Source organism: Selaginella moellendorffii, unplaced genomic scaffold (assembly GCF_000143415.4).
Source record: "Selaginella moellendorffii unplaced genomic scaffold, v1.0 SELMOscaffold_19, whole genome shotgun sequence".
Lineage (NCBI taxonomy): Eukaryota > Viridiplantae > Streptophyta > Lycopodiopsida > Selaginellales > Selaginellaceae > Selaginella > Selaginella moellendorffii.
The window spans coordinates 619,283-646,025 of NW_003314280.1; the positions used below are offsets into that span (position 1 = coordinate 619,283).

Sequence of the window (26,743 nt, forward strand, 5' to 3'; positions counted from 1 at the left end):
TCTACCACAGGAGAGCTTTCTTGGCCTTTACAAGGGGCTATGGCCGACGCTTTTAGTATGTTCTTCGAGAGCTTATTACTGGAACGCTCAAAGGTGGATTTTTTCTTAGTTTCGAGTTCTTGGACTAGAGTGTGAGCATGTTTACTTCCAGGCCCGAGTCGTCCAGGATGGTGACGAGCTTGATCTCCGGTGGAGTAGCAGGAATTGCTGCCTCAACAGGTAAGAGTCTTAAGATCGATTACGTTTGATCGCCATCGTTCTGTTTTCAGCGGTGTTTCCGATCGATTTGGTAAAGTGAAGGATGCAACTCGAGGGCGATCGGAGATGGACACCAGGGATTGTGAGCGCGCTGAGGCACATTGTTCGCACCCAAGGCTACGCTGGGTTGTACAGGGGGATTTTACCCGAGTACCTCCCGGCCGTGGGGATTGCCTTCATGGTGTATGAAATGAAGTGATGAAGAACATTAGCGTCGCGAGGGAGAAGAGGTGAATGTAAATGGTCCCCGAACAGGTGTTGGTCAGTGGCAGGTTCCCCGCGTCCCCTATTTTTTTCCAACCGTCAGATATTCTTGAATCGACGGCCTTGGTTGAATTTAGCAAATATTTAGGGTTCTTGCGATGGATGGGAGCTCGCTTGTTCCGCGGCTTGGCAACGGCAGCGATCGATGCGCCGCATCAGCATTCGCTCTTTCGGAAGCGCCGCAGCGGGCGCCCGATTAGCAGGCGGCCACGCTGGTGTCGGCGCTGAAGGTATGTGGCGGCACAAGGGATTTGCGCAAGGGCAAGGCGATCCAAGCCCAGGCGGCGGAGAGGAAACAGCTGGGGATCCATGTTGCGAATGCGCTGGTGGACATGTACGCGAAAAGCGGCAGGATGGAGGATTCCCACCGCATTCTTCACCCAAACGTGACGTCCTGGAACGTTCTGATGCTGGGCTACGTCACGAGCCATGTGGCTCTGGATCTCTTCGAGAGGATGCAAGCCAGGCAGTCGGGCTGCAAGCCAAACTCCAGGAGCTTCATGGCCGCGGTGAAGGCTTGTAGCAGCCTCGCGGCAAAGGAAGACACTGTTTTTTGGTCGATGGGAAGCTCGTCAAGGAGGCTAGTCTCGAGACCAGCAGAGGCATCCATTCTCAAGCCAAGCAGATGGGACCGTCTTGCAGCGAAGACGTTTTCCTCTCGAGCTCGCTAATCGATATGTACTCCAAGTGCGGCATCATGCTCGATGCTCGATCGGTCTTCGATGAGATGCCACGGCGAGGGAATGCTTTGATACTGGGCTACGTAGAGAATGGAGAAAGCGAGGTCGCTCTCGAGTTCTTTGGGAAGATGGGACTGCTCGCGGACTTTCGTTGCTGCTGCCAAGGCCTGTGCGAATCTAGCAGTGAAAGAGGAGGCCACTAAAAAGATGGAAAGATGGTGAAGACGAAGAGCCCGGAGAGGGGCTCGCTGTTCACGATGGAGCTGTGAAAAGCCACTGCTGTGGAGATATCTTCGTGGGGAGCAGCCTCGTGGACATGTACTCAAAGTGTGGGCGTGGTGACGCGCGGATGGTTTTCGAGAGCATGCCTCGTCGCGATGTCGTGCTCAGAACGAGCTTGATACAGACAACGGGGAAAGCGAGCTGGCTCTCGTGTTCTTCGAAGCTATCCGGGTGCTGTCCAAACTCTCGAACGTATGTTGCTGCGCTTGCCACCTGTGCGAGATCGGCAATGCGAGAAGAAGCGGTGGATGTCGACGGGAAACTCGTGAAGAGAAAGAGCTTGGAAACTGGGGTGGCTATCCATGGTGAAGCTTCAAACAACAGGTGCTGCGAGGATGTGTTCGTGGGGAACACACTGATCGATATGTACGCGAAGTGTGGGAAGCTAGAGGAAGCTCGCAAGGCATGGCTGGCCGAGACGTGGTTTCGTGGAACACAACGATCTAGGGATCTGCTGGAAGTGGAGACAGCAAGATGGCCTTGGAGCTGGTCTTCGGCATGGCTTGGGAGAACGATCCGGACGAGAGAACGTTTGTTGCTGCGCTCATGGCCTGCGTCCACCTTTCAGCGTCCGAACAACCTGTTCCGCGGGAAGATAGAAAGCTACTGCGAATCCAGAGTCTAGAAAAGGGGATGCAGATTCATTCTCTTGCCGCGAAGTTTGAATGCTGCCAGTTGGAGCAGCTTAGTGGACATGTATGCCAAGTATGGAGATATGGTGAAAGCTCGAGCAGCTTTCAAAGGCATCCCTAGCCGGGACGTTGTTGGTTGGACGAGCTTGATCCAGGATATGTAGACAACGGTGAGAGTGAGCTTGGGCTGGAACTCTTGGAGAGCATGGACTGTGCTCCAAACTCTCAGACTCTTGTAGTGAGACTTACGGCCTGTGGGAACGTTGGGTCCAGTGAAGCTGGAAGGAAAATCCAGGCTGAGCTTTACAGCGTGGGCTGGAAGACGACCATGTTGTGGGGAAGTGCATGGTAAACTTCTACGGAAGTGCGGAATTATGAGCACTTGTTTGGATCTCTGGCAGTCCGAGATATCGTCGCCTGGAATGCACTGATCACAGGATTCGGCCGGGAGAAGATGGTGTGCGATCACGTTTGTCTCGCTCATCACTGCTTGCAGCCACGGCGACCTGGTTGAACGAGGCAGGGAGTTTTTCCAGGCAATGGACCCGGACTCTGGTATTGTTTGCGGGATTCATCACTACAGCAGCTTGGTGGATCTCTTCGGGCGTGCAAACCGACTGGAAGAGGCAGTGACAGTCCTCGAGAGCATGCCTTTGAGAGCGGACGCTGTGGTTTGGAGGAGCGTCCTCGGGGCCTGCCGCAAGTGGAAGGACGTGGAAGTGGGGAGGATCGCGTTCGAGGCACTGACGAAGATCGACGGGACAGACTGTGGTATTATGAAACGGTGTTGTGTTATTATTATGACGGTTGATACATGGTTAAATGTATGGGTTTATCGTGACGATCCGTGGCGGCGTCTGGATCGCTCATGTGGCTGTGTGCTGACGTGGTCTTGTTCACTCCCACACTCCTCCTCAAGGCCAACGTCTAAAGTCAGCCCAAGTGCCTTCGTGAAGACTTCATGTTTAACACGAGGAAGTGGTTTTGTTAGCACGTCCGCTAGCATGGAGTTTGTCGGGCAGAACTCCAGCTCGATCATTCCTCTCTGGATCTGCTCTCGTATGAAATGGAAGCGCAGCTCAATGTGTTTAGTACGAGAGTGGAACCTGGAGTTCTTGGTCAAAGCTATTGCAGACTGGTTGTCACACAATAGCTTGACCACGCCCGTGTTGATTTGTAGATCCTGGAGAAGTCCCTTCAGCCACGCTGCTTCCTTGATTGCAGCTGCTGCAGCTATGTACTCAGCCTCAGTACTCGACATCGCTGTAATAGCCTGTCGTTTGCTGCACCAGCTTGCGACATTTCCATTTAGCAGGAAAACGTAGCCTGTGGTTGACTTCCTGTTGTCTGGATCCCCGGCCCAATCAGCATCAGAGTAACCAGCCAGCTTATTGCCGCTCTCGCCTCTGGAGTACTTTAAAGTTAGCTGGTTAGTCCCTGCCATACCTCATAATACGTTTCAAAGCCTGCCAGTGTGCTGTGGAGGGACGGTCCAGGTACTTCGCCACTGTTCCCACAGCATACGCAAGGTCAGGCCGAGTGGAGATTACCAGGTAGATCAGGCTGCCGACCATAGAGCGATAGACTGCTCTAGATGCTTTCCCCTCCTCGGGAGATTGATCAAGGTACTCTCCACTCTCAGCAGATAATTTCGTGCCTGTTTCCATGGGAGTAGCAACCGGATTAACATGAGCAAGGCCATACCTCTGGAGCACGTCGGAAACATATTTTGCCTGGCTTAGCTCCAGAGTGCCTCGTTCCCTGTTGCGCGTCACCTGGATACCGAGGCAGAAATGCAACTCACCGAGGTCTTTCATGGCAAATTTAGCGCCAAGGTACGTTTTAAATTTGTGGATCAAACGTAGCTGATTTGCCACGAGAATAGCATCGTCCACATATAGCGCAAGGAACAAATAGCCCTCAGCGTCAAAATATATGTAGAGGTTACAATCAGCAGCACTGCGCACGAAACCAAGGGAAATTAGAAAAGAATCTATTTTCGTGTACCATTGGCGTGGCGACTGCTTGAGTCCGTAGAGAGCTTTGTGAAGCTTGCAAACGAGGTGTTCTTCTCCAGGCATACCAGGAGGCTGAGCCACATACACCTCTTCATCGATGTCGCCGTTAAGGAACGCAGTACAAACGTCAAGTTGATGGAGCTCGAGATCCAATTCTGCAGCTAGGATTAGTAGCATACGAATGGTTGTGAGTTTCACCACAGGGCTGTAAGTCTCCGAGTAGTCCAGCCCATGAACTTGAGAAAATCCGCGTGCCACAAATCTCGCCTTGTAGCGCTCAATGCTTCCATCAGCGTTGTACTTTTTCTTAAACAACCACTTGGATGAGACGAGCTTTCTGCGAGCTGGAAGTTCAACCAGCGACCAAGTGTTGTTTTTCTGGAGAGAATCATACTCCTCCTGCATAGCTGCCTGCCAGTGCTCAGCTTCTGGTCCGTGTAAAGCCGCCTGGGGACCGAGAGAGGCAGGTGGAGCCGACAGAGCCCAGAAGTAGGCACGCTTTCCTATAGGCATCGCCTCCTTGGCTTTGAGAGATGGTTTCACGACACGACCCGAGCGTGTCACCACTGCTGTGCCGGCTGGAGGAGGTGGTAGCTTGGGAGTGCTGGGAGGAGTGGTGGCATCTTGATATAGCTCGTCGCCAACGAACAGGTCAGCCACAAGCGTGGAAAGATCTGGCTGTTCATTGGTGCTTGAGGATGCAGCCGCTGTGGCCTGTGGAGTCATCAGAGGAGGTGTCGAAGGAAGAGAAGTACCGTGATCAGCTCCTCCTGCCAGATCGCCTCCTTCGGGCGCTCCTTCAGCAACTCCTCCTGGCTCTGCAGCGGCTGGATTGTCTGGTGCTGGGTGGAGATGTGGAACGTCGTCCAAAATCTCAGAAAGATCCACCAGAGATGGTGGAGAAACAGGAGGGAGTCTCAGGGTATCTCGATAAAGATGAGCTTCATCAAACACCACATCTCGGCTCACCACCAGTTTCCTGCGCTGGCAGTTATAGAGTCGATAGGCTTTTACCTGGGTGTGATAGCCCATGAAGATGCATTTCTCGCTCTTGGGATCCAGCTTCCGCCGCTGAACATCGGGGATGTGGGCGTAGGCTATGCAACCGAACACCCTCAGGTGCCCTAATTTGGGGCGCTTCCCTGTCCATACTTGAAACGGCACCTGTCCTGTGGAACGTGTTGGCAGCCGGTTCCGGAGGTACACTGCTGTGTTGAGTGCCTCTCCCCAAAACACCTTGGGCATGCCAGCGTGCTGGAGAAGGCAGCGTACACAGTCCATAAGTGTCCTGTTCAGGCGCTCGGCGACCCCATTCTGCTGCGAGGTGTGGGCTGCGGTGTACTCGTGGTGGATGCCAGCCTGAGCAAGAAATGCCAGAAACTCCTTGCTCATATACTCACCGCCGCCATCTGAACGTAGTGTCTGGATGGTACAGCCAGTGGCATTTTCTGCCCAGCTTTTGTAGACCTGGAAGTGATGGTAGACCTCTCCCTTGTGTGCCATGAGAACAGCCACCGCATAGCGTGAGTAGTCGTCAATGAACGAAACGAAGTACCGCTTGTGACTGAGAGTTGCTTCTGACACATGGCACACATCCGTGTGTACCAACTGAAGAAATCCTGAGGCGCCATCTTCTGGATTTCTGCGTGGAAAGGGTAGTCGTGGCTGCTTCCCCAGTTGGCATGTCTCACATACTCCCAGTTGGCCGGCACTGGTGAAGGTAAAGTCATCAGCAAGCTTGTGGCTAACAAGTAGCTGGATGTCGTGAGAATTAGCATGCCCTAGCCAAACGTGCCAAAGCTGGAGAGAGTTAGCAGCCCAAGAGCTAAGGCGAATTGCAAGCAAATGCCCCTGCTCGTGAGTTGAGAGGATCAACTGAGCATTGAGGTTGTAGAGAGTCTCAGCTCGTCTACCAAAAGCTACTGGATGGCCAGTCTCATCAAAGATGGTGCATCCGTCTGCATTGAAGAGTGTTGAGAAGCCTTGATCTGCTGCTACACCAACTGAGAACACTGTCTGTCCTGCTTCTGGTACGTAGTAGACCTGGTTCACGAGCTTCTCAGCTCCACTCTCCAACTTTATGATGACCGTTCCTTGTCCTTCCACTGTTAAGGGGCGTTTGTCTCCTACAAAGACTTGCTTCTCCTGCTCCAGTGGCTGGTACTTGTGAAAAGCTCTCTTCAATGGTGTGAGGTGCATCGAGGCTCCAGAATCCATCCAGAGCAGTTCGGCTTCGGACACAGATGCAGCGAGCGTCATCATCAACATCGTGTCAGGTTGGCGTGAAGAAGAGCTTCTTTCAGCGCGAGCTTTCTCTGCGGCTTTCTTGATCCGGCATTCACGCTCCACGTGACCAGCTTTGCCGCAGTAGTTACATGGGCCCTTGCGTTTTTTATTGGTTGCAAATCCAGGGCTGGGAGAAGGGCTCTTTTGTCCTCGAACAGGGCCATCTCGTTTCTTCCCATCCGATTGCTTTCCCATGATCAAGGCCGGCTCCACCCGAGCAGCCTGAGAGGGTGCCTTTTGTCTCCGCTCGTTCTGCTTTCGTTCTTCCTCGATCAGGTCCGAGTAGAGCGAGTCCAAGTCCTTTCCAGGCACAGCCGAGAGCATCGATGCGAAAGGTTGGAGATCAGGGGAGACAGAGCTCAGAAGGAATGCCTTAGCTTGATCGATGGTGATTGCCGCTTCCGCGTCCTTCAGCTCGGTGATCATCGCTTTAAACTTTCCAATGTAAGTGGCCATGGTGTCATCAGGTTGCATTCTCATCGTGAAGAACCTTTGTGTTAGCACCACCTTAGCATTGGCAGCTTTGGCAGCGAAGATTTGTGTAAGGGATGTCCAGTTCTGGTGGGCTGTTTTGGTAAGATCAAGGAGATGAACGAATTCATCCCCAAGACCTAACCCGATGACAAAGAGCGCTTTTCGATTCTTGGAGTCCCAGTCGAGCCGTTGGGTTACATCCGCAGCAGCCGGACGTTGAGTCGTTCCATCCACTATAGGCCAGCAGTCCTTGGCCAAACGGATAAGCTGTACTTTTGTTTTCCAAGTGGAGAAATTCTGTCCCGTGAACTTTTGGAGAAGTTTCTCCCAGCCCCCAGAGTCCCAAGAATTTCCAGAAGACATTCTATCTATTAATCTAAGAATAGATTAAACAGAGAATTTAGAAAGGACGGCGTGGAGAAGAATCGTGAAAAACTCGGCCGCAACAAGGGCACACCTTCCGGCAGGCTGGGCAAAGAGCTTGTTGGCGCTTTCGCTCCTGGATCTTCCGCTCCACCCACGCCAGCACTGCCAAAGCGCTCCTGAGCCAAGGGTTCCTGGCCCCTTTGATTCTTCATCTGCCACTGTCCTCTTGCCATTAGATCGTTCGCTGCTCCGATACCATGTGGTATTATGAAACGGTGTTGTGTTATTATTATGACGGTTGATACATGGTTAAATGTATGGGTTTATCGTGACGATCCGTGGCGGCGTCTGGATCGCTCACGTGGCTGTGTGCTGACGTGGTCTTGTTCACTCCCACACAGACTCGGCTGCGTACGTTCTGATGGCAATCGCTCGATGGTGATGGATTACGCGAGGAAGGACTGCAGCGGCATGGATGAGCGGTATAAAGTAAAGAAGAAGGTCCATAAGAAAGCACAGAGAAAGGCTGCCATGAAGATGGCGACGCTGACAAGTGTTGTCACGTCTCTTTGGTCATGTTCGCTACCACCTTGTCCGTCTCTTCTAGGCCTATGCGGCAGCGTAGCAGTGCTCGAACAGGTGTTGGTCAGTGGCAAGCCAGAGAGCTGGTTCCCAGCGAAGAGAGCCGCGTCCATGGACGAGAGTTGCGGGCTGTCAGGTATCCGTCCCACTAGGCTGTTGTTGGAGACGTCGAAGGTTGTGAGAAACGAGAGGTCCGCCACGGACGATGGTATGGAGCCATTGAGACGATTGCCCGCGAGCCACACCTTGGAGAGATTCCTTGCCTTCCCCAGGGACTCGGGAATGGGACCTGTTAGCTGGTTGTGGCTCAGGTCCAGCAGTTGAAGATTGTAGAGGTCGCCAATGGCCGTCGGAATGCTTCCAGTCAGCTGGTTAGAGGAGAAGTTTATGGATGTCGGGCAGGCAAAGCTGCTGTAGACGAGTCCTAGCATTTTAATGTCCAGCAGAAGCAGTTTGCTCTTGTGGTAAAGCTGGACGTTGGCAAACAGTCGGCCAATGCTTGCCGGCATCTCTCCCGAGAGCCTGTTATACGAGAAATCCATCTCTCGTAAGTTCGTGAGCCGGGGAAGCCAGTCCGGGACGGAGCCACTGAAGCCGCTGTTCGAGAGGAAGAGGAACTGCAAAGTCGAGACGTTTTGCAGCATCGCGGGGACTTCTCCAGAGAGGTTGTTCGAGCTAACGCTGAGGTAGATCAGCGAGCTCATCTTGCCGTAGGAGGCCGGGATGGAACCGACGAGATCATTGCTGTAAAGCGACAGATAGCGCAGGCGGCTCAAATTTCCAAAGCTGTCAGGGATATTTCCAGAGAACTTGTTCCGCTTCAGTGAGAGATGGACGAGCTCCGTGCAGTTGGAGAGTCCGGAAGGGAGCTCCCCACCGATGTCGTTGTAGTTGAGAACTAGCTGCTGGAGATGCGAGAGCTTCGAGAGCTCGCCTGGGATGGTTCCAGTCAAGTCATTGCTGTCGAGCAAGATCTGTCTGATGTTCGAGCAGTTCCCAAACTCCGGAGGTATGGCGCCACTGAAACGATTCCCCGTGAGAACCAGCAGCCTCAAGTTCCTCAAGCTTCCCACCTTCACTGGAATCGTCCCGTTAAACAAGTTTTGCCAGAGGTGCAAAGTCTCGATGCTCGCAAAGTCGCCATCTTCCAGCTCCAGCGGCCCGGAGAGAGAGTTGTATCCAGCGCTTAAATCCGCGAGCTTGCGTAGCCTTCGCAAGCTCGGTGGCAAACCACCCTGGAGCGAATTGTTGGAAATATCCAAGTACCTGAGCTCCAAGTTCTTGCTCCAGATATCGGGTAGATCTCCACTAAACCTGTTATACGATATGTCCAGGCGCGTCAAATTCGTCATCTCCCCGAAAGTCTCTGGAATGGAGCCGCTGAGTCCGTTGTGCGATAGGTCCAGTACCTCCAGTCCCAGGTTACCACCGATGGAAACGCTCGCAGTCAAGTTGTTGATGGACAGGTTGAGCGATCGCAGCGTCGAGCTAAACTTTGGAACTCCGGCCATTGATAAGAAGTTCGCACTGAGGTCCAGGCTTTCCAAACTCTGGAGGCTGGAGATATTACCCGGGAACTCTCGCAGAGAATTGGAGCTCAAGTTGAGGAGGTTGAGCTGCGTGTTCTTGCAACCAGTGACTTCTAGCGAGGAGATGCCGTTTTGCGAGAGGTCCAGGCGAGCCAGCGATGGAAGCTCGTCCCAGATGGCAGGAAGAACTCCCGAGAGATTAAACCTAGCCAGAGCGAGGCCCTCCACTCGGTTGTCCGAGCTCCACTCCACACCCCGCCATGCTCTTGGATTGGCGGTCTCGTTCCACACTTTGATGCCAAGCCTGTCACGGAGAGAGAAAAGAACCTGTGTGTCGTTCACGATTGGGGATGGATTCGTGGGGCACTGTGACCGGGACCTTGTGGGAAAGACGAGTAGGAACAAAGGCAGCAGCAAATCCGTGACAGACATAGCCAATACTCCTTAATCAAACCGATGGATCAGAACATCAAAGAGTGGAAAGATGGGATGGTTCGTTAAGCGCGAACGGGGGCAAGGGTTTTTGTGCTCGGGAGAGGGGGCGCGCGGCAAAGCGGAGCGCGGACAAGAGGAGCTATCGCCGTGGCTGCTCGAACCATGTAAGTTCCTCGATCGTTTGAGATTTTCTTTTCGCCACAGTTCGACTAGTTGGACTGATCTTCGAAAAAACAATCCGAATCCTGGACGTGTTGAAACATCAAAGGAAGACAAGTCTAAGGCCATGCTTCGGTATCAATCTTCCATTCGCAGTCTACTTCCGGGCGTCAAGAGCATGCTTTTGGTATGTTCTTCGACGCCAGACTTTTGCAGTGCAGAGCTATATATGGATATATGTTATATACATATGACATATATTAACAATTGCCTAGGGTGGTTGGCAAATTTGGCCATTTCAAAAGGTTTGCTGAGCTTAGTTATGTTTGTTGTTTGATCAACTCCACAATTGAAAGACATTTTCTTGACTATTTGTAATCACAAAATTGTAATGCATTTACCATACTTGATTGTTGTTTAAACTCCTCAAATTCAGATTTCCTATGCTGGAATTTACGAACTCTACCCATGAGCATTACATAAGCTAGATTAGATCACTATTGAGTTGCATTCTTCCATTTTGAACACAAAGAGCCTAAAAAATACTTTCAAGCCCATCTTTGGTGTAGGTGTTGCTATTTGCTCCACAACCTATTAAATAGGTTCCTGGGATGAGCCAAAAACCATTATACTACAATAAGAGTTGCACTTAGGAAGCAATAAGATGAAAACTATATCTTTGCCATTAACAGCTTAATAGCACGTTGCCATAACCAAAATGGCACACCACCCAAAGCACACCAGTCAATGCTAACTTTGTTGTGGTGTGCACTTGAAACTCACAATTGAAAGCCTTGTATTTGTCAGTCTACTTAAGAATTTCAGCATAAACTATATTCACAATGATTATGTGGTATAATTTGTGGAGATATGTTCTTAAGAAAAATCAAAATTATATTTTGTTTTAGAATTAATTTGTGTGGTGGTAGTATGATGGGGTGATTGAATTTAAGAATTCAATTGGGAACTCTTCAGGGTGATCTGAGTTAACTGTGTCAATGCTTAAGTAAACATATGGATCACCTGGTAATCTTCTAACAATATCATTATTTATTTTGAATATGTCGTCATTGAGTGGGGTGAGAATAACCTTTGATACAGCTATGTAAGTTTTTATAATGTCATTAATATTTAGGAAAATAAAGTTTACAATAAGTGTAGAGATAGATAGTGCATGTGGTATTTGGATAATATTTGGTGGGAGACATGGCAACTTCAAACTACTATCACCATTGCCAAGTTTGAGAAGCTATTCAGAAAAACAAAGATTGCTTAAACACATGCTTTTTTATTAGTGTTAGTGTTGTAAAGAATGACTATAGTCTATTCATTTTAACTAAGCTTGAAATAATAGAAGTTCTATAGCCATGGGGAAGAATAGGAAGGGTTTAACGAAAGTCACCATTTGTAATCACTATAACACTTTCAAATGGTTTAAAATTACATTTGAAATACTTAAAATATTTATCAACTGCAAGAAAGCACCATATTAATTTCATCCCATATGAAAACATTTGTTTGTTTAATGGTTTTTCTAGCAACACTATTAATTGTTAAAACAGAAATAGAAGTTTTATTTAAAGGAATAAGAAGTTTAAAAATTGTATGTGCCGTTTGACTATATTTTAGCAAAATACTTGCAATCCCAGTCCATGCCATATTGATTACTTTTATTTTTTTTAATTGTAATGCTGTAATTGATAGTATTAAGTAGAAAAGTTTTCCTAGTACCACCAGGTCCATCAATAAAAAAACATTGATGCTGATTTGTATCAATGGCATTCATAATGAGGTAAAAAATATAACATTGTTCATAACTAAATTGATTTTGTTTGTATTGATTTGGTTTTATAATGGATCAAGGATTTGTGTATTAAGTATGTGTTTGATAATAGGAGTAATAGCTGGGAGTGGTAAACCAAAATCTTAATTAGATTTATTGTGTAGTTGGAATTTTGAATTAATATTGAGTAAAGCAATATCAAAATAGTTTATATCATTTGTAACATAATCCTCAAAAATATCAATTTTGAATTGATCCCATAATAAATTTGGATCTCTTTGTGAATAATACAAACAAACAAAAATAAATAACTATTTTAATTGGGATGGCATTTTAAAAGTAGGAACTTCTTGTATGCAATGTTGTCATTCTGAATCATTTACCAAAAATCCCATTGCCATAACTGCTTGTTTAAAAAAGGAGAAAATAACACATTTGATAATATACATATCTTCAAATGATATAGCACCTTTTTTATAGAGCAATATAAGCTACAAATGGTACAACTCACTATTAAAAAGAGATATGGAATACATTCTTGGTATGAGTTTAACTTTTCATTAGCGTAATTGCCATTTATGAGAGGATTTATTATATGTGTAGTACAATAGAATTTGAGTATATGTATATTGCTTTGCATTATTATCTTGCATGTTTAAATTGAACCATTGTGCAAGCATTGTTTCATTTTAAGTGGCTTTTTCTAGTGCTCTTTGTTCATGACTTAATATGAAATAAACATTTTAAAAATTAGGTAAATGAACTAGAAGGTATATAATAGTTAATGATTTATCATGCATACAAAACTTAAATATATGCTATATGGCTTTGAAAGCAAAAATATATTGAGCATCAATAAAATTTGAGATTTTGTCCCAATTTAAAGTCCCTCATTTTTCAGATGCAATTAAGAATTCTAATGTTGCACAATTATAACCTTTGTGTACATATTGAAATAAATATTTAATACTTTTAATAAAAGCACAGATTTTTACATTGATATGTGATTTATATTTCTTACAAATGTATTTATTATAAAGAATAATCCATCTATTCTCAATAGTACAACCATTTTTTATAAAAGTGATTCCATTATCAGGTTAGTAGTAATCAGGATAACCATCAACACAATAAATGGTTTCAACATTAAATTCTTTTGGATAATTCTTAGAGCATTTGTTATTTTTTATGCAAGGGCTTCTAGGATTTAAATAACCACATGGACCATGTATCATATGATTTATAATTATGTTATGCAATTTTAGTTTTAGTAGTGGATGTGGCAGCTGTGCAATCTCAAATTCATCAACTGAGTTATGGTTTCTTATCTTGTCTTCACTTGATAACATTACTAATAAATGACAATGAAACAAACCTCTTTTCTAGAATTCAATAACATAAACATATATAATGCACTTCCCAAAAATTCCTTTAATACTTATATCATGTAGGAATTCTTTAAGTTTCAAGTTGAAAACTCTTGAAATAAGATCAAGTTGATCTTGAAGTGATTTATTTGGTTATAAGTTTTGCACAATTTCAGGCCACTTTAGGTTGTATGTAAATGTAATAAATAAGTCAAGTTTTCCAAAATATGTGACAATAACAATAGCATCTTGACAATATTGTTGCATTACTCGTGGGCTACTAAGAAATGTAGAAGGCAAAATTATAGCTCTTTTAGTTTCAGTGTTATTAGTAGCGGCTCTGTTACTAACATAATCCATAAAACCTGTGTAATAATCCACTTTTAAGTGTTTTTGATGAGTGCAAAAAAAATTAAAGTTGTTAGATTCAACCTTTACATAAGCATTAATCATAAATTGTTAAATGAGCTTCCCAACATATAGCAATTGATCATAAAGGAAAGAGTTGCCAATGCTATCTCGTTGAGATAATTTATATGCATAGTATTGGAGTAGCATTACATGCAACTCATTGTGGTAAATTTTTTCATACCAACCTTTATCACCAAATAGTAAAAGTAAAGGATAAATTATAAGATCACAATTTTCATTAAGAATAAAAAGTTGTTTTATGGATGTATGCATATTTCTCTATTAAGAGATGGCTCACCTTCATCAATAGCAAAAACAACAATAACATCATTAATCTATGGCAAGTTATAACAATGTAAATTAGTACCTTCACTTCTAACAATCATGTAAATACCATGCTTCAGAGTTCTATTACAAATTAAGTGATGTTGTTCTTGTAGTTCAAGATTATACATCATTTGAAAAGCTTGTGCATATGGGTTTATTATTCTTAACAAATGATCTAACTATAATAACAAATTAGGATCACAATTTATGTTGAATGGGTTTTGCTTTCTAATATTTATAGCCTCAGATGCGTCAAGTATGTAAAGTTGTCCATATGATGGTGGCATCTTAGTAGCAGGATATGCTAAAGTAATATTGTGATAAATTTGACCATGTATTCTAAAACAATATAAGCCTTTACCACTTAAATTATCAATATTAACACCCATTGATGCAAAAGCACTATTGAAATTTCTTATGTTAATTTTAAAGTTGGAGGTTTTATTTTCATTAGGTAAAGATGAAAGTTGAGGAAGGGAAATTTTTCCATTCTGGCAACACATTGATCTTGACTCGTTTTCAAAATGTAATGCACCACAAAAGACACATATGGATGACATATTTCCAATATTAAACATATGTGTTGTATGGTCATTATAATTCTTTGATGTACTAATTTATAGACAGTATAACTATGATGATTGCATGCATTTGTATTAGTTTCATTAGCATTTTCAATGTCTATATTTGTATGACCTTCATCAGCATGTGCTATATTTGTATTAGTATCGTAAAGATTTTAAGTAATTTTTGCATTAGCATGTTCAAAGTCTAAATTAGTTTCTTCATTAGCATATGCAAAGTTGTTGTGAATATGAACATATGTGTTAGTATCAATAGTTAGAGGCAACTGGTGATGTATGCCTTTTAATACTTCATGAAGCCAAGGCATATTTGCTAGGGAGGAATTTTTGTTTGATAAATGAAATGAAATAACCTATCTAGTGCAAATTTAAACATAAGGCAAAAAGTAGATGCGAGTGATGCATCAATTTAAAGGAAAATCAAAGAACTTATCTTAAAATTTTCAGAGGTTTTAAGTAAAAGCCAAAACTCATGTTCTTACACCCGAAAAAAAAATTTAAAAAAAATAATCGAAGACTATATAGTGAGAGCACAATCTATACATGCCTTAAGCTGTAAAAAAAAGAGACTAATCTAACAACCAACAAAACCTAGACACAGGACTAGCACACATTTTCTAGGGTGTGGTGAGCGCCCAAAAAGCCTCCCATGCTTTTAAGAATACAATGACACTTGATCCATGAGAGGTGGGTGGGGTCGAGAACTCACCTTGGGCTTATTCTCTCTTGTAGAAGGACAGGGATTGCAAACTCTTTGATGGTTATGGCTGTGAAGGCTGGCTCTGGCGCTAAATGGCATCCACAAACCCAAATGAAGACGTCTCAACACACAAAAATCCAGATTGTTGGGGTTGGGGGCCAAATTAGCAGCTGCCAGCCTGATGCTGAACATGAATCTCTGCAGGAAGGAGTGCAATTGCTGCGATTGCCACTGATCTGGCAAGCAAGCGTTAGCTCAATTACGGCAGGGCATCTACGGTGAGTTAAAAAGAACGGGCATGGAGGCAAGACATCAATAGTGACACATGTTAGATGCCTGTTTTGCCTCACTTGGAGCCAATGAGCACTGGAGCTGTGGTGGTCTCCCACTAGCCAGTGCAAACATCAGAAAAATTTCTCATGCAACCATGGCTACCAACCCTGGCCCAGGCCTGGGATCCAATGGCCGGCAGCGCTATCACTTTATAAATATAAATATAAATAAATAAATATATTTATATTCATCACTTTAATATTCCTTTTTGCTCAAACATTATAATAGTTTAAACACTCAGAAGGCTTTAAAGTCTCATTTTGATCTTCATCCATCATAAACACTTAATGCTCCCTCTCAAGGTGATCTACCTCATACTAAACCTTGGATTATTTTGCTGTATGTCTAGTCCCAAAATCTAACTTCCTCTTCTACCTCTGAAACTGTCCCTCCAATCTCTCCAAGAATTTTTATATCCCTTTCAAGATATCTATAATTATGCTTTACCTCTCTAGAACTATCATGGCTTGTTGCCTCTTAATCTATCCTATACTTTACCTCTTTAGAACTATCACGGCTTGTTGCCTCTTGATCGATCCTATAGATGCCTCTCTCTCAATAACACTTCCCAAAGAATCTTCTCACTGTTCTCCTTTAACCCAATCCAGAGCCATAATAGCTCTCTAAACCAGCCACCTGATGCTAACGCCTCTAGCTAGTGCCTCGCCTCTGAGCTGTGAATAACCAATCCATACCTCTGGACCACACTCACACCTGCCTATGCCTCTGCTCCACAACAAGATCATAAACATTTCCTTTTTTGGAAGTCTCATCCTCTAATTGTTACATTGCTCCCTCTCAAGGTGCTCTACCTCAAACTGAGGCCTTGGATAATCTAAACCACTTGAAGCAAGAGCAAGGATCTCTGGAAGGTAATGCTCTTGTGTGGAGTTATAAGCCACTCTCTAAACTAGCCGTCCACAGGTTCTCTCTTCTAGCCAGCACCTTTAGACCCTACCTAAGAATCACAATGCCTCTAGCTAGTGCTTATCATCACCTTAATCCAGCACACCTAGAGCTAGTGCCCTCTAGGTGCCTCTCCTAGCACTCAGCACCTCCACCCAACACCCAGCTTTGGTGCCATGCTGCCTCATCTCGCCCTGAGCAACTCACCAGCCGCACTCCAATAGTGTCTAGTGCTCGGCCTGGCTTGTTGCATTGATTGATGGATCAATCACGATGCATAGAGGGAGAATGGAAAGATGGGGCCCCAGGCTCTGAGTAGCCAACCCGAAATTCCAATGCAAGAGGAGCGATTAGAAAATCGCAGGGCTACAACGCCCATGCATCGCCTCAGCTTGCCAACAGCGTCTACAGCCTCTAGTGCCTTTGCCAGTGTCTAGTGCTCTACCTAGTGCCTCAGGACACTGTCTAGCACCTCTACTAACACAAGCCTCTACCCTTGAGCTCCACACCACACATAGCACATAACACCACCTATCTCAACATTTACCACCTTTGCCCTGACCTGGGCCTTAATGTAGCCATAGCCAAGAACTTCCTTTGCAGCCACAATTCTGTGACTCGCTCTCTTTGCCAACTTCCTTGCTAATCCACCTTTGACTAGCCACTTTGCTAGTGAGAGCCATCATCCCAGGATCTAAAGTCTGAATAGTGACAATAGATGAGCAAAGGATATTTCTCTGATATATCAAACAACAAAAAAAACAAGAAGAATAGTTGAGCTCCAACTCTTCCTGGGCAGCAGGTTGCAAACGGCCAGCTCCCTCCTCAGGATAAGCCCTAAACCCTAGCCCTAGAACGTAAAGATTTTCTTGACTGTGATGTACTGTGATGAAACACAGCCTTTTGGGATCACATAGCCTGGAAGAGAGAGAACACCATGATGTAATCTCAAAAAGTAGGAAGATTACATTCTACGTCCTTGAGTGCCTTTGGCATCACTCCTTGAGCCAAGCCGGACGAAAACCTGCGGTCAAACAATGCGTAGAAACAAAGTTTATCTGTCTAAAGTCTTGGCATACACTGCCGGAGAAGGACTGTGTAAGCTCTCCTTCCTAGCTGGAGTATATAGCGTGAATGGATAGATACCATCTGTGTGGTTGGCCACAACGCAGCTGCCGCAGATGAGCTCAACATGCGAAACTTTCTTGTGGAAACCGATCTCAGAAGTGTAATGCTTGTTTTCTCCCTTCATTTTTGAAACGAACAGGGAGCGAGTGGAACAGGGAGGATGTCGGGACGTGATCCTCCTAGCCAGCCTAAATCCCTAGGCCATGAAAGGGAATATTTCTGTTTTTTGCTACACAGGCCGAAATTACCAAGGCTGATCAAGGTTGGCATGCGGGAAGCTCCAGACTAGGGAAGTTAACGTATGGAAAGGTTTGCTTTTATGACTGCCGAAGCTTGTTTCTATCTCGCGGCTCGTCCATGGTGATGCATGCCGACAAGCCCTGGAAGTCGACCCGGGGGTGGTGGTCTCTCTCGTCGGCTTCTACGGAAAGTGTGGTAGCATGGCCTCTGACGCGAGCTCGCTGCTCGAGTGGTGGCCTGGAGCGTGCTCTTGACGTCCAGGTGATAGCAAACTGGTGCTCAAATGTTCACGGAATGGTTCTTGCAGCTCTCAGCAGTGGTGCTCGTCGATCAAGGCCGGGGGATCTTCCAGGCGATGGAGCGCCGCCTGGGGATGGACCATACCTTGAGCCAGGTGGAGGGGGTGGAGGTTACTAGGAGGATGTCGGGACGTGATCCCAAAACGGAGAAAGCAACCAGAAGATCCAAACCGTTTGATCACACCATGCGAATTACTTCAACTCTCATTCGGGGCTTTATACTTTTCTCAGATAAGCGCTGCATCTCAATACCAGTAGAGACTGGAACAAAGTCATGCTGTTTTCCAACGCTCAACAATTCCCTTGGCGATAAGATTGATCCATTGGGAGCAGTTTCACAACACACTCCGCATCTCAGATATGAACGCACCCAGTTTTGCAAGCCCTTCCTTCGGGGAGCTACTTTCACCCAAGAGCTTCACAGCTGCGCTACCAACAATTACACCGTCCGCTCCCCATTTAGCAATCTGTTCCAAAAGAGCACGCTATAACAAAGTATGTGGTATGGTTTGCTTACTTGAGCTGCTTGTTCGGGCGTCGAAACACCAAATCCAACAGCTATCGGCTTCGTCGTCACCTGAAAAGTTGAAAGTTTATTATGACTGGAGAAAACCAAATCAGCAGTATACCTGCTTGAGGTCTTTAAGAAGCTCCTCGACTCGGATACTGAGAGAAGCCCTTGCCCCTGTCACACCGGTCAAGCTCACCTACGGAAAGATATCAGATCTACTGCGATAGTTAAAGACCAAGAACTCACAAGATACACAAAACCCTGTGATGATTTGGCTATTTCTTCCATTCTTTCCCTCGGTGTGGTCGGCGTGGTTAGCAGCACCTAGAAAGATCAACCGAGAGTTAAGAACAAAAACTATCCAAAAGAGGTGGGCTCTTCAATGACACTTCAACTGAGAGCACTGGTACCTGATGCTTACAAGCTCAATATCTTGTGCCGCTGTCTTCTCTCTCAGAGCTTGAGTTTCTTCCAAAGGTACATCGGGGACAACCAAGCCTAAATTCCAGATTTCGTAAGCTTTGGCAAGAGAAAAAAAGCATCACTCACCAGAAACACCAGCCTCTTTGATTGAGGCCACAAAGTTGTCAATCCCGCGCTTGAGGATTGGATTGAAATAAGTGAAGAGCACCAGCGGCGCAGACAAAGTTGGTGCTACCTGTTATAAAAAAAAAACTCGTTGTAAAAGAAAACCTGTTATATAAGAAAAATAGAAACTTTGGAGACATTTACCTCATGAACCATGCTAAGAACGTTTTCCAGCGTCGTACCATTCCTGAGAGCCTTTGTGGCAGCAGCCTGAAAGATTGAAAACAAACAAACAAAAAAAATATCCAAAGAAAGTTGGATCAGGAAGAATAAAACAAAGATGCAAAAAAAATTTAAAAAATTCTTACTTGAATCACTGGTCCATCGGCTAAAGGATCCGAGTAAGGAACGCCCAGCTCAATAATATCCGCGCCTCGAGCATCCAGAAGCTTCAAAGCATCAGCCGTGGTCTCCAAGTTGGGATCGCCAGCAGTGATATACGGGATCAAAGCAATCTACAGCTTCACATTTTGTATCAATCACAAAAAGGAGAGGATGGATCCTCACCTTCTTCAATTCGCGAAGCTGGGCAAACTTGGCGCTGACTCCCTTTCCAGTCACCACTGGAGTGCCGACGGCCGCCACGGCGAAAACCCGAGCACGTCCACTGCTAGATCTGATGAAGGGCGCACTGCTCATCCCCACAGAGTGCGCGCCCTGTAGAGCCGCCATGGAAGAAAACCCCTCAAGAACCCTAAATGTCTGTGGGCATTTTCCCGCCCAAACTTTTAAAATGCAATGGAGAGCTAGGGTTCCATCAATCGATGGTGAGCTCGTTGATATTGGCCAGAGTCACATAGGGCGCGGATTTCTCCGGCTCCAGGGCATAGATGTGCTCCGCCGCGCGGGTGCCCAGCCCGGCATCCACATGAATCCACGACGCCGTCAGCAAATTCCCCCAGCTGATCCTCCCCGGCGCCACCGGCATCGAATCCACCAGGCCCTCGGCGTCCCCGAGCTCCCCAGCCCGGCCCAGCGCATCGATCATCGCCGTGTAGTGCCCCAGCGACGGATGATCCAGCCCAAAGTCGCGGGAGATCGCGGCGAAACATTCGTGCGCCTGCGCGATGGATCCAACCGCGCCGTGCGCCAGCAGCATCGTCGTCAGCGCGCTCTCGTCCGCCCGGATCCCGTGGAGCAGCATCTCGCGGAAGAGATCGATGGCGTCGCGGTGGTGGCCGTGATGGGCGAAGCCCGCGAGCATCACGCTCCAGAGGATTGGGTCGGGGATCCAGCGCGCCTGGCGGAACATCGTCGCGGCCTCGCGGATCTTGCCATTGCGCGTGTACGCCGCCATCAAGCTGGTCCACAGCACAAGATCCGGCTCGTGTATTCGATCAAACAGGCGCTGGGCCTCCTGGAGCTCGCCATTGTCGGCGAATCCACACACCACGATCGTCCACACTGTCACGTCCCACTCGGGCATTCGATCCAGCACAGCTTTCGCCGCGGCGGCCTCTCCCCAGCGCGCGTAGGCGGCAACCATTGCGGTCCATGACACGATCGAGTGGAGCTCGCGCTTGGAATCGAAGAGGGCTTTCGCCGGATCGAGATGCCCACTTCGCGCATACGCCTGGAACATCGTGCTCCACGCGCCGGATCGAGACGAGACTGGGGTCTCATCGAAGACGAGCCGGGCTCCGGCAAGATCCCCATTGCGAGCAAATGCCGCGATCATCACGTTCCTCGAAGGGAGATCGCTGCTGGGCATGAAAGCAAAGATTCGAGACGATGAATCCAGATTTCCGCTCGCAGCGTAGCCCTGGCAGAGAACGCTCCACGCGATTGGATCGGTCTCGGGCATTCGATCGATCACCCGGTGCGCAAAATCAACATGCCCAGAGAGAGCAAATGCGGTAGCGAGGGCAGTCCACGAGACATCGTTCTTCTCCGGCATGGATTGATCGAAGAACTCCTTGCAGGAATTTAGTCTTCCAGTTTGCGAGTACGCCGACAGCATCGCATTGCAAGCGACAGTGTCGATCTCCGGCATCGCATCAAACACGCTCTTCGAATCCTCCAGATGCCCTCTCTGGGCAAGGGCGTCGATCACTGCGGTTCCCGCGACGATCGAGTGGTGTGGCATCTTTTGGAATATTTCCCGGATCTCCGGAACATAGCCCGCCTTGGAGAAGGCGGCGACGATGAAGTTCCAGGTCACAGAGTTCTTCCCCAACGCAAGATCAAACAGTCTCTTGGATTCCTGGAGCTGCCCGAGCTGCCCAGCTCCCGTGATCATCAGATTCCAGGAATTCAAGTCCCGGGTCGGCATGAGATCGAAGATCTTCCTCGCGGCGTCGAGATCCCTGTGCTGGATGTGGATTTTGCAGGCGGCATTGCAAGCGATGGCGTCCCACTCCGGCATCCGGCGGAAGAATTCCAGCGCCAGCGACAGATCAAAGACATGATCTTGTTTTTGTTCCCAGGAATTCTGTCCCAGGGCCGTGACCATCGTGATCCAAGACACAGCGCTCCTCTCTGGCATCGTTTCAAAGTAATGCTTCGCTCTTTCAAGATGCCCAGTTTGGGCATTCACTGCGATTACGGTGTTCCAGGAGATTGTGGCTCTCTGCGGCATTCGAACAAACAAGTCTCGCGCGTGATCGCAATCCAATGCTCTTGCGTAGGCACTGCAAAGGGAATTCCAGGTCACTACATTTCTCTGCGGCGCCCCATCGAAGAGTTCTTTGGCTTGCAGTGGATGCGCGGCTGTGGCATATGCCGCGATCATCGTGTTCCACGAGTAGATGTCCGGCAATGCGATTGCGTCGAAGGATCTCCGTGCCAGATCGAGGCTGCCGCATTTGTTGTACATGTTGAGCGCGAGATTGGCAAGGTAGACGCTGCGCCGGTGCTTGCTCTCGAGGATCGCGCTGTGGATCTGTGATCCCTGGGCTAGATCCCGGCAGTGCAGAAGCGCCCGGGCGAAATCCCCAAACATGGGAGGAGGATGGATCAATGCGGCTCCACATCGAGATTTGAGTGGGAGAATCGCGAGCTAGGGATAGGGTTTTTGCGAGTGAGGGAGGTATGGCGTCGCCCATGGCGCCACCGGGCTCTCCAGATTCGCAGCACAATGTGGAGGAGGAGGAAGAGGAGGACGATCGCGACGATGCGGCAGCTGGAGGAGCTGGGGATCTCTATTCGACAGTGGTGTACAAGCCGGATCATCACTCCAGTGCCTACTCGGCCGCGCTCCACAAGAGTGCCAAGGATCTCTCGGCGCTACTCGACAAATCCGCGGCCGGGGGCGATCTCGATGGGGAAGATGATATTTACTCCACTGTGGTGTACAAGGGATCGGCCAGGGAAGACGAGGACGAGGAGAGCGCCGTGAAGAGGAGCGATCCTGTCTCTGGGGAATTCAAGGCTAGCAGGGAGGAATTCTCGACAGTGATCCTCAGGACTGGTGATTCGTTCGTCCGCAGGGCTCCGGAATCTAGCGCGTTTCTCCGGAAGAAACCGAGCCTTCCCAGGTCCAGGGACGAAGTTCTAGCTCCTCCCCAGGATGACGAGAGGTTTGCAAAGCGCAGAGGCAGCAGCAGTCCTGTGCATGAGAATGTGGCTCGTGAAGATCCTTCTTTGAAGTACGATCTTCTCAACCAGCTTGGTAAGGATTTGTGTTCTTCTTTTTTTCTTTCCTTCTCTTGATGGAGAGTGGGATTTTCGCAGGAAAGGGATCATATGGAGCGGTGTATAAGGCTCGGGATCGTAGAACATCCGAGTTCGTCGCGATCAAAGTTATATCCTTGACGGAAGGGGTAAGAAAGTTTGTAGTACTCTTTCAAGTGGTTCTTATGTTATCTCCGTAAGCTAGGAAGAAGGCTATGACGAGATACGAGGAGAGATTGAGATGCTGCAGCAGTGCAATCACCCCAACGTTGTGCGCTATCTGGGAAGCTATCAAGGAGAAGAATACTTATGGGTAAGTTGTCGAGCAAGGAAAGAAACAGCAAGTGGTAATGGTTTTTTCCAGATTGTTATGGAATACTGTGGAGGAGGCAGCGTTGGGGATCTCATGAGCATTACTGATGAACCTCTGGAAGAAGTTCAAATCGCCTATATATGCAGAGAGGCTTTGAAGGTGCGTAAAGAAAGAATTGTTTTTGCACAAGATGCTTAGTGTTTGCCTCTTAGGGACTTGCTTACCTTCATGCAATCTTTAAAGTCCACCGTGATATCAAGGGGGGAAATATCTTACTTACGGAACAAGGAGAGGTGAAGCTGGGTAAGGATCTAGTCTCTGGCGTACAAAAGAGATCAATCTTTTGCACTACTCAACTCACGTCTGTGCAGGTGATTTCGGTGTTGCGGCGCAGCTTACAAGAACGATGTCTAAGCGTAACACTGTAAGTATGGAAATGTTTCTTTTGCATTGCTATAAGCTATTGCTTTGCAGTTTATTGGTACTCCTCATTGGATGGCTCCCGAAGTTATACAAGAAAGTCGGTATGATGGCAAGGTAAGCGTGTCTTTGATATTTGTTTCCTGTGAGAACTAATCTCTCAGCTAGGTGGACGTATGGGCTTTAGGAGTTTCGGCAATTGAAATGGCAGAGGTAAGTAACTATAATAACAAAGCATGCAAGGACTGAAACTTATTATTGATGCAGGGGCTTCCTCCAAGATCGAATGTTCACCCTATGCGTGTATGACGTTTGTTTAGTTTCGATGAAGCATAATTTGCTGCGTTTCGTTTCAGGTTTTGTTCATGATTTCCAGGGAGCCTGCGCCAATGCTGGAGGATAAAGAGAAATGGTACGTCAATCGTCTTGGTTTATGTGTGCTAAATCTCGAGCGTATTCAGGTCGTTGGTTTTTCACGATTTTGTAGCCAAATGTTTGACAAAGGAGCCACGTCTCAGACCGACAGCAACCGCATTACTTCAGGTGTGGTTCTTTTTGTAGAATCAGTTTAATCCATCACATTTCCGTGAATTTCCCTGTACAGCACAAGTTTATTGAGAAATGCAAAGGTAGCGCTACATCCATGCTTCCAAGGATCGAAAGAGCTCGAGCATTGAAGGAATTGTCTGCTCGAACGTTTGGTCCAGAACAAGCAACAGTTTCCTCGGGGAATGGGGTGAGCTTTGATAATTTGTGCTTCGTTGATTTGAAAGTCATTTTGTGTGCTTCAGCAATGGTCATGGGAGAGGGGTCAAACCGTAAAAATGCATGAAAGCGTGGCTGCGACTGTATTAGTTAGACCAGACAAGGAAAAGGCGGACATTGACAACGAGGATACTGATGGTTGACTATTCTTGGATTACAAAAACTTTGCGTTCTGATGGTTTTTTTTTTGTGTGTGTGTGTGTGTGTTAGTTGGCGACTTTGGAACGATGGTCGTTCATAGAACTTCGTCGTTAACGGCACAATCTAGTGACTTGCTTCAGCTGAATCAATCAAGTACCGACCTGCAAGGGGATAATCCCACCGTTAAAAGCAATGCGAAGGTGGAAAGCGAAAAAGTAGTTGGCGAAGAAAGGTACGCGTTCGTCGTTCATTGACGGCTTTCTGGACGTTCTAATCCCGTTAATTCTTCAGACATGACGAGCCTGTGATTGCAGCGCCAATCGATCTCCCTCCGTTCTCCCCGGCTACGCCACCTTCTTTATCACCAAATCAACAACTTTCTAACGAGAGCCAAACCCTGAGAAGAAGAAAAAGTCCTGGAGATGGAGCTAGTACTGTGGGTGGAACAACGCCCCGTAATCTAGGAGGGTTTGCTTTGCATGACAAGGTACACAATTCTCTTTCGTTTCCTGGAACTTTTGCTTGATCCAAATTTCCGTGGCAGCTAGTGTCCATCTACGCGGCTGGAAACACTGTCCCAATACCGTTTCTACGAGCGACTGACATCTCTGCAATAGCCTTGCTATCCGACGACGTCTTGGGGAACGGTTTTGCCGATCACAGCGGCGCTGTGGCGCTGCAAACCGTCGAAGAACTCTACAATGCGGCCGGGGTGGCGGATTCCACATTCAAAAAGGGGAAGAAGCCAGGAACTAGTGAGGTATTTAACACACAAGCTGCTCTCTTGATTGAACCAGTGAGTGACGAGCTCCTTTGCACAGCAGACGCCTCTGCCCGCAAGCGTCTATCAAAGCCTGGCGACAAGCAGCACGCTCCAAAATCTCGCGCGCGCTCTAGCTTATCACAAAAGGTACTACCACTATCCATCTCGAGAGTGCTTCCAAGTTCTAAGCGTCTCTCTCGCTTCTCATACAGATGCTACGAAGAAATGCCGCTGCAAGGTTGGCAAGCTGCTCAAGAAGAGCGCGTCATTGGCAACTTATCTGACACCCTGCGAACAATCTTGCGCCTGTAGAAGAAGAATGGCAGCTTTGTGCAAACATCCCAACTCCAGTGTAAGTAGCTAGTCAAATTAATCCAAGAGCTTTGTTATTCTCTTACCATCTAAACCAGGATCTAGAGCAGCCAGTGGGAGCCGGCCACCTGGGCATCATCTTAGCCACTTAAAGACTTGTGGTGCTAGCGGTAGAGTGTCCGAGAGGAGTTTTTTGGAGCGAGAGGAGCAATGGCGGCAGTGTTGGAGCGCTCGGCCTTCTGCGGCTCGTCCCTCGCGAGAGCACCAGTGGCAGCACGGGGCCTCCCGGCGTTGAGCACCCGCCTCACCGTCACAGCCAGGGGAGGCAAGAAGATCTCGACCAAAGCACCTCTAGGTACGTGCAAACTTTAGCTCGTTTTTACATCCTCACTCTTCTTTCATTCCAATCTCACAATCTCGATCCAAACAGGCCCTTCTGGAGACCTCTCTTTCAAGTCGGGATTGGACGCATCTGGTCGCGGAACCAAGGTATTTGATAGTTTTTCTGCGGTGAGCTGAACCATCTCGGTTCTTGTTTATGAATCACACAGGGGAAGGGCGTGTACCAATTCACGAAGAAATACGGGGCCAATGTGGACGGATACAGGTGAGCAAGGAAACGAGGAAATAACGGAGAGAAGTCTAACCAAGCTGGAAATTCTCGCAGTCCCATCTACACTCCAGACGAATGGTCGCCTTCGGGAGACGTTTACACGGGTGGTAAGTGGAAGTTTTTGCTTCGTTTTTTCCTTCGAGTTGTAAGGTTTTCTTGTTGGATTTCCAGGCCAGACGGGGCTGCTGCTATGGGCAATAACGCTGGGAGGTGTGCTTCTGGCTGGAGTGTTCCTTGTCTACAGCACCAGCGCTCTCGCAAGCTAAAGTCTTGTAAACATTATCCTGTGGATAAAAAGATTTTACGTATTCGACGACAAGCAAATATCCGTAGGTAGCTAATCTGATCGCAAAACAAACATGACTCGAAATATGAAAAGAACAACGTAAACATTTGTAAAGTCTGTTTTGTGTGTCAAAGTTTCATGCTCCAGAATCTCCAGAATTTGGTTTAATCACGCGATATACTTATAAGCCTCCAATTTTTCTCACCATCTTCGACACACGATTCGATTACGATCGTTTGAAGCTCGCAATTCTCAAGCCTGTAATGAAGGTTTTAATAGAAGAAGAGCAGAAAACTATAAAGCAGAGGAATTACCACCCAGGATCAGATGTAGAGCTTCCACTGATAGCTCTAAGAAACTCGTGCAAGAAGTAGGA

At 47.2% G+C, this 26,743-nt stretch overlaps 6 protein-coding genes across 6 annotated transcripts; 3 read left to right on the forward strand and 3 right to left on the reverse strand.

Moving 5' to 3' along the window:
• Positions 1–1,147: 1,147 nt before the first annotated feature.
• On the forward strand, positions 1,148–2,749 carry LOC112347102 (pentatricopeptide repeat-containing protein At3g09040, mitochondrial-like). Its single transcript, XM_024677436.1, has 4 exons — positions 1,148–1,371; positions 1,509–2,014; positions 2,272–2,464; positions 2,554–2,749. The coding sequence occupies exons 1-4, from the start codon at positions 1,148–1,150 to the stop codon at positions 2,747–2,749; spliced, it is 1,119 nt and encodes a 372-aa protein (XP_024533204.1).
• Positions 2,750–7,525: 4,776 nt separating this feature from the next.
• On the reverse strand, positions 7,526–10,301 carry LOC112347025 (LRR receptor-like serine/threonine-protein kinase FLS2). The gene has a single exon (XM_024677125.1). The coding sequence runs from the start codon at positions 9,801–9,803 to the stop codon at positions 7,707–7,709; it is 2,097 nt and encodes a 698-aa protein (XP_024532893.1). The 5' UTR covers positions 9,804–10,301; the 3' UTR covers positions 7,526–7,706.
• A 7,934-nt stretch (positions 10,302–18,235) lies between these two features.
• On the reverse strand, positions 18,236–19,847 carry LOC9651065 (tryptophan synthase alpha chain). The gene is made up of 9 exons (XM_002972409.2): positions 19,650–19,847; positions 19,451–19,597; positions 19,287–19,352; positions 19,104–19,212; positions 18,976–19,052; positions 18,801–18,878; positions 18,673–18,750; positions 18,561–18,620; positions 18,236–18,510 (listed from the first exon to the last, which is right to left on the reverse strand). The coding sequence occupies exons 1-9, from the start codon at positions 19,812–19,814 to the stop codon at positions 18,379–18,381; spliced, it is 912 nt and encodes a 303-aa protein (XP_002972455.1). The 5' UTR covers positions 19,815–19,847; the 3' UTR covers positions 18,236–18,378.
• Positions 19,848–19,899: 52 nt separating this feature from the next.
• Positions 19,900–22,083, reverse strand: LOC9651066 (pentatricopeptide repeat-containing protein At2g35030, mitochondrial). The gene has a single exon (XM_024677437.1). The coding sequence runs from the start codon at positions 22,081–22,083 to the stop codon at positions 19,900–19,902; it is 2,184 nt and encodes a 727-aa protein (XP_024533205.1).
• A 50-nt stretch (positions 22,084–22,133) lies between these two features.
• LOC9651067 (serine/threonine-protein kinase 4) lies at positions 22,134–26,481 on the forward strand. Its single transcript, XM_024677126.1, has 23 exons — positions 22,134–22,752; positions 22,815–22,903; positions 22,960–23,067; positions 23,119–23,226; positions 23,280–23,370; positions 23,439–23,491; positions 23,542–23,604; positions 23,656–23,700; positions 23,755–23,790; positions 23,844–23,899; positions 23,949–24,030; positions 24,092–24,223; positions 24,279–24,390; positions 24,463–24,625; positions 24,685–24,880; positions 24,938–25,153; positions 25,218–25,303; positions 25,369–25,508; positions 25,567–25,823; positions 25,899–25,957; positions 26,020–26,075; positions 26,136–26,188; positions 26,253–26,481. Exons 1-18 carry the CDS (start codon positions 22,173–22,175, stop codon positions 25,466–25,468), a joined length of 2,316 nt encoding a protein of 771 aa, XP_024532894.1. The 5' UTR covers positions 22,134–22,172; the 3' UTR covers positions 25,469–25,508; positions 25,567–25,823; positions 25,899–25,957; positions 26,020–26,075; positions 26,136–26,188; positions 26,253–26,481.
• Positions 25,679–26,347, forward strand: LOC9650597 (photosystem II 10 kDa polypeptide, chloroplastic). The gene is made up of 3 exons (XM_024677438.1): positions 25,679–25,823; positions 26,020–26,075; positions 26,258–26,347. The coding sequence occupies exons 1-3, from the start codon at positions 25,679–25,681 to the stop codon at positions 26,345–26,347; spliced, it is 291 nt and encodes a 96-aa protein (XP_024533206.1).
• Positions 26,482–26,743: the final 262 nt, after the last annotated feature.